Source organism: Neurospora tetrasperma (assembly GCF_000213175.1).
Source record: "Neurospora tetrasperma FGSC 2508 unplaced genomic scaffold NEUTE1scaffold_1, whole genome shotgun sequence".
NCBI classification, from domain to species: domain Eukaryota; kingdom Fungi; phylum Ascomycota; class Sordariomycetes; order Sordariales; family Sordariaceae; genus Neurospora; species Neurospora tetrasperma.
The window spans coordinates 5,510,831-5,519,310 of NW_009799099.1; the positions used below are offsets into that span (position 1 = coordinate 5,510,831).

The window sequence follows — 8,480 nt, forward strand, 5'->3', positions numbered from 1 at the left end:
GAGGAGGAGGAGGAGGAGGAGGAGGAGGGAGTGGGTGCTGAATGACAGGGAGGAGGCCATGAAGCGTAGATACTGGTACCCGTCCCTGTCCCTGCCATTGTTACTGGCATGGACATGGAAATGGGGGACTCCTCCTCCATGTCTGGATCGGAGAGGGGGGAGAGTGAGGTACCGGAGATGATACTAGGGGAGTAACAGGTCATGATGCCTAGGCCGCTGAGATCCGGGAGCTTACAGCTGGTAGGCTGTCGGCTCTGTTGCTGTTGCTGCTGTTGCTGCTGCTGCTGAAGTCGCTGTCGCTGTTGCTGTTGTTGCTGCTGCTGCTGAAGTCGCTGTCGCTGTTGCTGTTGTTGCAAAGCAGCAGTAAACTCCCCAATGAGCATCTCAGCAGTGACGACGCCCACTTCCATCAGTGCTGGTGCTAAATCCAAGTTGCTGCTGCTACTGCTGTTTTGTTGTTGTGCAGCAAGCGTTACATTGAGAGTAACAGCCAGAATGAGACTGGTCTTGGCGGCCACCGGTCCCAAATGGAACTTGGCTTTCCACATCCCTGACAAGAACCCCAATGCATCCGTCAGGATCTGCTGGAACACATGCATGTGCACCATCGTCGTGCTTTGCTGCGGGTGAGGGGACATGGGGACATTGAGTTCCCGGAGTCGGGAGACGGTCCAGCAAGCTGCTAGTACGGCACGACAGGCGTCTGTCCAGAGGAGGTGGCATGCTATGTCTGTTATTTTTCCCGCTGCTACTGCTGCTGGAATTGGGGATGACGACTGGCAGAGGGATCGAAACTCGTGAAAGACGGAGGTGGAGTAGTCCCATATCTCCATGAGCGACGGCCGCTGCGTGCTGTGAGGCGGGCAGCCGAGGGTGGAGGCCAGGTTGATGATGGAGAGGAAGCTGTGGAAGGTGATGGAGAGGATGGATTGCTGGAGGGATTGCATGGGGTCTGTTGAGCTTGGTCGAGGTGAGCCAGAGCCAGGGCCACGTTGAAGCTCTGCAGGGAGGGAAGCAATGATGTCCTCGTACGCCGCCCTGAGCTCGTTCTGCAACTGGCAGGGGTCCGAGGCTTCCCCGGCTTTGGACGAGTAAAGAGCTTGTTGCATGGGTCCAACGACGTTGGCTAATCGCGCGGCCGCGATCCCAAAGTCCAGATCTGCTCTAGCCTGCTCATCCGGTTCGCATCCAAGTATGGTGGTAGTCGAGTCCGTCGGGGCTCGAAGACCGGCGGTGGTTGGCAGGGGACAGTCGCTTTCTTCCAGACGAAGGGTGAATTGCGTCCCGCTCCTGACACAATAATCCAGATTCAACCTCACAAAGGTCGCCCATAGCCTCTTTCTCACCTCCGCGTGGTAAGGACTGACATCCGCAAAGAGCGCAGGATCCCGATGCAAACCCATGTTCAACACGATCTGCGTCGTGATGCCGTACAGACCCATCAAGTCATATATCTTATCCGTGTCCGAGGCGGAGATCGTTTTCAGGACAATGAGGAGGAGATGCACCTGCACGACGCCGATGCAGGGTTTTTGGAACCGACTGGAAGAGTGGAGGAAGATCTCAACCTGGCGGGCTAAGCTCCTACCGTACAGGCGGTCGGAGGAAGAGGAGGGTTGCATGGCGATGGCCATGGCTAGCAGAACCTTAGAGAAATGAATAGGGTGAGAGAGGATGCCGATGTAAATGCGGTCCACGTCTGTGCCAAGGGCTTTGGGGTCGAGGATGGAGTAGATGCGGCCGTACGTGGCTTGGTATTGGGCGCACCACCGGTTACAGGTGGGCCGGTCAGGGAGGAGGAGTTTGAGGTCGGTGTCGCTCGTCAGAGTCGGGAGAGACGGGGGGACAGAGTTGTGCAAGCGGAGCATGGTCTTGAGCTCACGGAAGGTTTTGCGACACGGATTGAAGGGCTCGGAGTGGTCGAGCATGGCGCGGACGACGTCCATTTCGTTGCAGGGAGCCATCCAGTGGCTAAGCCCGATCATGCGGGTTTTGCTAGCTGATGATGTTTGGAAACGAGGGCTTCGGGGACTTGGTAGTGGTGATGGCTGCCGGGAGAAGGGGGAGAGTGCTCGGTCGATGCTGAGCATTCGCTCAGGTGTCTCCCAGCTGCTTGAGGAGGAGCAGCTCTCGGAAGGAGTATATGTCTGGAAGGGCGGGACCACCTCGATGGAGGGCGTCTGAGGAGGACTTTTACTGGGAGACTTTGTAATCTTGGTCTTGTCGGTACCAGGACTGACAGCAGCATGTTGATTGCGGTCCTTGTGGCTGCTATAGACACAACTTGAAGCATGTCCGCGGTCTTTGCATGGCTTGCATGGTGTTTCTCGATCACAACGAATCTTGCGAGTCCGGCATTGTTCACATGAAACGGCTTCTCTGACTCTGGGTCGTTTCCTTCCGCGTCCGACATCTTTCTCAAAGGTTGCGGCAGTGAGGTGACTGAAAGTGAGGGCCATTGTGGTGGTTCCACGCTGCTTAGGCGAAGGAACTCGATGTGTCTTGAGGTTGGATGACGATGTCATTTTCAGGGCGTTTCTGTGAGCTCGGTAGATGAAGAACGGAGATGGACGTCATTCCGGAGAGGGGGGTAGGGAGCCAAAGCTAGGGTTATATCATCATGGGCACCTCGATGGCCAGACTCCGAGGAGACACGGATGGTACACCATCAATGATCCCCAGATCTTTGCATACCGCTGTTTCAACGTAGAAGCTTCAAGGAAGGAAGCTCCAAGCTGTGACACTATGTGCACTGCCATCGTCACTGCAGAGAGGGCGTAACTTGTGGCCCGAGAGATGACATTTAGAAAGGTTACTCGGCGAATGACGTGACACTCGGCTCGGTACTGTCTCTTTGGGACAGGCGGAGGTTGCAGCCATTCATCAAGTCACTGACTTGGAACCGTATGTTGAAAGCCACAATGTGCCGTCTTCGTAGTCGCTTGTGTTCATGACCGGGAAGACCCAATCTGTGCCAGCTATCGTTCCTTTGGCCGTCATAACAGTTTCTGACGTTACCATGTTGTATAAGGCTGTGCACTGCATATGGCCTGGCTGCACGGCGGGACAAAAATGTTGTCTGGGATGGACCATGATTCGCTTGAGACCATGTGGCTCGGGGCTGTGCCCCTCTTCCCGAAGCTCTCGTGAAGCTGTTGTCCCCTTCAGCAGCTCATCGGTTGGGCTTGAAGACGCAACGCTGATTGGTCCTGGAGAGCTCTCCTTATGTTACACTACCATCAATCCATAGGGGACCTGACGAGCTTTCTGCGGCACGTCAGATTGGCGGGCTCGGCAGTTTACGTTACATCAGGTGTGTATGTGTGTGGTGTGTGGTGTGTTTGTGTCGTTGATTTGGGAGTCGAGAGCGTCTGATATGGCTTCGGTTAGTAAACTGCGATGATCCTGGGGAAATGGTAATGCTTCGCGAGGCATCTCTTGCGCATCGAACCGTTATGAGACAGACTGATATCAAGACATTCAATATTGCTGTTCGGGTGTGATGGCCTGATTTTTGAATTGTCCAGAATCTAGACATTAGCTAGCACAGTAGAGAAGACGGTTGACGTCGTCAATTTCTCGACAACGTTACAGTTGGGGTGAGGTGACGATACCATACACCGCACCGGCGGGTTGACCGCACGCGCCGTAGCCATGCATCCAAGCCAAGGAATAAGCCGTAGTCAGCACTGAATCTTCCAGCCGTTCGACACTGGACGGGATAGAGTTGATGACATGTGCTTTCAACGAATGAACGACGAGCCATTCCGTTAGCAGTCGTAAAGTGCATTGTGGCCTCACCAACTTGCGGTGAAAAATCCCTTTTCCTCATCCATTTTTTTTTGATCCGAAAGGTTGCATACGTACGAGGACGGCCAGCAGAGGTAGGCTATGGCTCACCTGATGAAGCTCTTGGTTGTGTCACAGCAAAGGTCCACGGCACAAACAAGAAGCACACAACGGAACTGGTGGATCGTGGCATCGTGGGGTTCTTCCTCAGCCTACCTTGCCGTATCTCAGCATCGCGGTCCCTTTGATAATCAGGGGAGAGACATGGGCAGACGTTCTAGACCGCGGTCGATATCTCTGATAGTCTGACTATCCCAACCCCTGGTTCCGATGTGGCGGGAGGATATTGCGTTTGCCTGTCTTGTAGTTATAATGTGTTTAATGCCTCTGGGACATTTGAGGCGAGCTTCTCCGTTGTCGCCGTCAAACTGCGACTCTGCCGTGAACAAGTGTCGGTACACTACCCCGAACGACTATCCGTCCCTTCCAGACCCGGGACGTCATCATACGATGTCAGCCACCTGTGATATCGTGGAGTCTCATGGAGACACATCTGACCTTTCTCCTCACGTCACACAACAGCTACCCTCACCATCTATGGGCGCTCATTGCACGGAATTCGAGGACTAGCGTCGGGGTAAGCTCCGGTGCAATGGGCATTGAGGTATTCTAGTGTAGCCAAGAGGGTTTCTTCCCTGCGCCTTCGCTAGAGGTATGTTCCTGATAGGGCTGAGAATGTGCCTCCCGAAGGCCTCAAGGTCCGATTGACATGGGTGTCGCTGAAGCCGACGGAAGACGGCGATTTGGTTCGGGACTGGCCGCTCAAAAAGGTATCCAGGAATGGCTGGTAACGTGACGAGCCGAGTTATGTAATTGATACTGGCAGATATTCTGGGATGAGGCTCAAGATTGACCAGATGCTCAAGCACGGCGTAGGCATCTGATATGTAACCACAGCGATGATGACACAGCCGGCGTCCCCATATATCGCAGGTGCCTCTCCCTCACAGCCGTCCGAAGCCCAGCCATATATCATACCTGGTGCTGAACATTTCTCAAAGCATAATTGATGAACGTCGCCTTACGCTGTCTCTCGCAATTGCCAAGATGCTCCCGCGAAGACTGCTGTGGCGCGCCTGGCACACAAAGGCTTTGATGTCTTGCTCAACCGTGCCAATATTCAAGACAATGGGGAAGTACGTGCGTTGGCGGTTGTGCTCATTGTTGGTTCCTCTTGACTGTTCGTCTGTTGGCAGCTGTCAAAGACACCAGTCGCGTGATGGGAGCCGGTGCTTCACAAAGAGGACCTAGCAACGAGACGGCGCGTCTGTCGAGTGGGCGAGACGATCATTTAACTAGAGTTGAAGATATCGATGGCCTGTAAAACACTGATATGGGCGTCTGGAAAGGTGAAGATTGGAAGGGAATGACTGGTCGTCGTTGTTTCTTCAAAGTTTGGACGACAGCGGGAAGCTGTGGGGGGTCTGGGGGGTTCTGGGGGGTCTGGGGGAGACTCCGCGCGCTAACAGTGGACAATGGCAGGGGGTTTATTTTCGACCTGTTTCACGGATTCCCAATTCAGTATGATTTCAAACTCTTGGCCAATCAAAGGCCGTAAATGGCCATCCCACCTTGCTTGCCGCTTGTCCACTTCAAGCGCTGAGGCCAGGGTGCAGGTGGGGCCTGGTTTGAGCAGTGCGCTTGTCTGGTCGAATCGCTGACAGAAACAAAGTCAAGAGAAACAATCGACGAACGACATCCACTGAGTCCAGATTCACCACGCGCTTCTTCAAACACCACCATGTCAGAACCCTCGTCGAATCATAGGTTTACATGGAGATCACGTCCTTTCAATGGCATCCCCCCATGTCCTTAACGCGGGAGAATCCCTACAAGGCGATCGTGTTCACTGCCGCCCGTGATGGAGGCGCGTGAATGATCCGCATACCTTGATAGCCAGCCGTTGCTGAGTTGTTCACACCAAACTGACCATGTCCAAACTTCATGACAGACGGTTCACGGTTGGGAGCTACCCAGGTCAACGGGATGAACAGTAATAGCACGGTATCAGTGACCCACAATGGCGCATAACCCTTCCCGTCAGATAACCCATGACCACGGGAAGTAAAGGCATTGTATATATCAGAGACGTCAAGTGCCTTTCCCATTATCTCATGCCAGTTCACAGAACAACTGCCAACGCATCGTTTGTTGGGTCAACCATTTTGCCCTTTCTATTTCCCTTTCTTTTGTGTTTGGGTTTTCCTATTTCTCTAGCGCTCTGGTCATACATCGTCCTTCGTCCTTGAGCATCATCTTCCAAGGAGTTCCGGGTTCAGCTCTCTTCGACTTTCTCTTTTCAACAGCAAAACATCAAATAATTCAAGTGTTGCTGGTCAACATCACCGTATTATCTTTCAACGCTGCAGCTCTCGATCTCGTTCTCACTCACTCCTCGATAACTGGCTTGTCGGTCACTTTTCACGGCATCGAGACCACATCCACCTAATCTTCTACTATTGAACTATTCTTTTTTTTCGACCACATTCAATACCGGCAAGATGGGTAAATTCGCCGGTAATCTAGCCAGAGCTGGAGCAGAAAAGGCAGTGGCTATCCAATGCGGGCGTGAGTTTTTCTTTCCTCCCCTTCATTTCACTTTACAGTAAACTAACCATCTCCCTTTTACAGCCTGGTTCAAATTCATCAAACTCGCCCCTCTAACTTTCATCATCCCCACCATCCTCTTCCTCATCCTCTCCCTCGCCGGCTGTCTCTCCTCAGCACCCACCATCCCCTCCCTCTACGTCGTCGCCCTGACCTCCTCCTCCAACGGCACGCTTGCGCCCATGCAAGTTCGCCTCGGCTACTTTGGCATGTGCGGCGACGACGGCGACACGCGCACCTGCCTGTCCGCCGCCGGCCACTACGACCCGGACGAGCCCCAGGACATCATCCACCTCACCGAGCTCTTGTTCCCCCAAGTCATGAACAACAGCAACGCCCGCGGCGCCATTCCGGAGCTGCAGAACATGGTCTTGACAGGGTTGGATCTGCAGGACCAGATCTTTGGCAAGGTGCTCCTCACCGGCTCGGCGCTGTTCGCCCTGGGCTTGGTCCTCATGTTCCCCCTGAAGCTGGTCAAGAAGAAGCTGGCCAAGTTGGCGCCGGGTACTCCGCTCACCAAGAAACAACAGTTTATCAGACGGGGGTGCTACTCGACTATTTGGGCGGGGCTCATGATTGTTTTTGCCGCTTGTATTGGGACGACCGAGACGGCGGGCGCGCTGGGGCATGCGACGGCGCATATCAAGGGGTCGAGCATCCTGATGAAGGAGGGGGTGACGCTGCAGGTGCTGCAGTGGATGGCGTTTGGGTTCATGTTCCTGTTTGTCTTGACCATGCCGATTATGTTGTTCGTCAAGAGGGAGAATCCCCTGGATCAGTACATGAGTGCCGAGGGCATCAAGGAGAAGGCGTTTGGGTTTGCTAAGGGGTATGCGATGGATAAGGTGAAGAAGCCAAAGAGGGCCAAGTTCTTTGGAAGGCAGAAGTCCCAGCAGGAGGATATGGTGTGAGCTGGCTGGCTGACTGGCTGACTGACCGTGAATGGAAGGGGAGAGAAGGGGTGGTACGGTAAAAAGGGGGAAAGATATCTATCTGATCTGTGAACGATAGAAGGGAGGCGGTTTGCGGTGATCTGGTTCATATATCAAGGCGTTTTTTGGGTGTCTTTTTTTGCGGGATTCGGTGGGAGGGAATGAAAGATCAACGATATACCATCGCAAAGAATGCTCAGCACTGAATTTCGGGGAGTTATCTGGATAGAGCAGACTACAAGACCTTCTTTAATGGTAAAATACCAAGACCACCTAACTGGCGGCAATCCACGCCATGTTTTCCCTGATTTCTGATGATGACGGGGAAATGCAGTGAAGATGCAACGAAGGTACCTGCGAAGATAGGCACTATTCAGCAGATTATTGGATACTGCTCCTACCCTCCATCTCGAGAGATTATGGCGATCCGGGGACCGCTCCAAACACGAGGTGGCATGGTAACACCAATTGCCTTGATTGGGGATCCATTCACTACTACTATCTCACGAACCTCATTGGATCGGCTTGCTCCATTCTCACCTGCATAAGCTCGCCATCCATGGAATTCGCCAGCACAGCAAGCATGGCGAGCGAGCGCAGGGTAAAAAGGTAGGTAGTACCTGTGACGTTGTTTCAGCTCAACAACGGGAATAGTTCCGAGGCCAGGATTAAAACCGGGGTTAGCTTCCAACTTTATCTTCATCTTCAACTTCAACCATATCTCAGCATCACCGGCCACCACGAAACTCACTGGTTCACTGAAGCCTACTACAAAAGAAAACAAACTTCGCATCATCAAACTCACCTTCACAAGCAATACACCTAGGAGACTTGGGCCATCAAGGTCAACAGCCCACCATGTCCGCCTCTACCAATATAACCTCCACAGCCCTCGGCATAAAAGTCATGTCCTTCCTCACCTCCATCTTGGCAGTCGGCATCGAAGCCTACGCCAAACTCACGGGGAAAAGCGAAGATACAGAGGACCATTCATGGCAGAAGCCTGGACCTGACGACCGTAGGAAACCACTTTCCCCCTTCCTTTTCCTTTTTTTCCTCCTTTTTTTTTTTTTTTTTTTTCCTTTTTTTTTT

At 53.2% G+C, this 8,480-nt stretch overlaps 3 protein-coding genes across 3 annotated transcripts in view; 2 read left to right on the top strand and 1 right to left on the bottom strand.

Moving 5' to 3' along the window:
* The window catches only part of NEUTE1DRAFT_128104 (uncharacterized protein), a gene marked incomplete at both ends in the record, with an annotated part of 3,823 nt that extends 1,364 nt beyond the window's left edge, over positions 1 to 2,459 (bottom strand). Inside the window, one exon of the mRNA XM_009850266.1 lies at positions 105 to 2,459. Coding sequence (XP_009848568.1) covers positions 105 to 2,459 — 2,355 coding nt within the window. The remainder of the gene's footprint in view (positions 1 to 104) is intronic.
* A 4,035-nt stretch (positions 2,460 to 6,494) lies between these two features.
* Positions 6,495 to 7,367, top strand: NEUTE1DRAFT_37425 (uncharacterized protein; the record flags this gene model as incomplete). Its single annotated transcript, XM_009848888.1, has 1 exon — positions 6,495 to 7,367. A coding segment is annotated over one exon (873 nt), but the record flags the coding sequence as incomplete, so codon positions are not given.
* Positions 7,368 to 8,246: 879 nt separating this feature from the next.
* Positions 8,247 to 8,480, top strand: part of NEUTE1DRAFT_77622 (uncharacterized protein) — a gene marked incomplete at both ends in the record, with an annotated part of 2,343 nt that continues 2,109 nt past the window's right edge. Inside the window, one exon of the mRNA XM_009850267.1 lies at positions 8,247 to 8,406. Coding sequence (XP_009848569.1) covers positions 8,247 to 8,406 — 160 coding nt within the window. The remainder of the gene's footprint in view (positions 8,407 to 8,480) is intronic.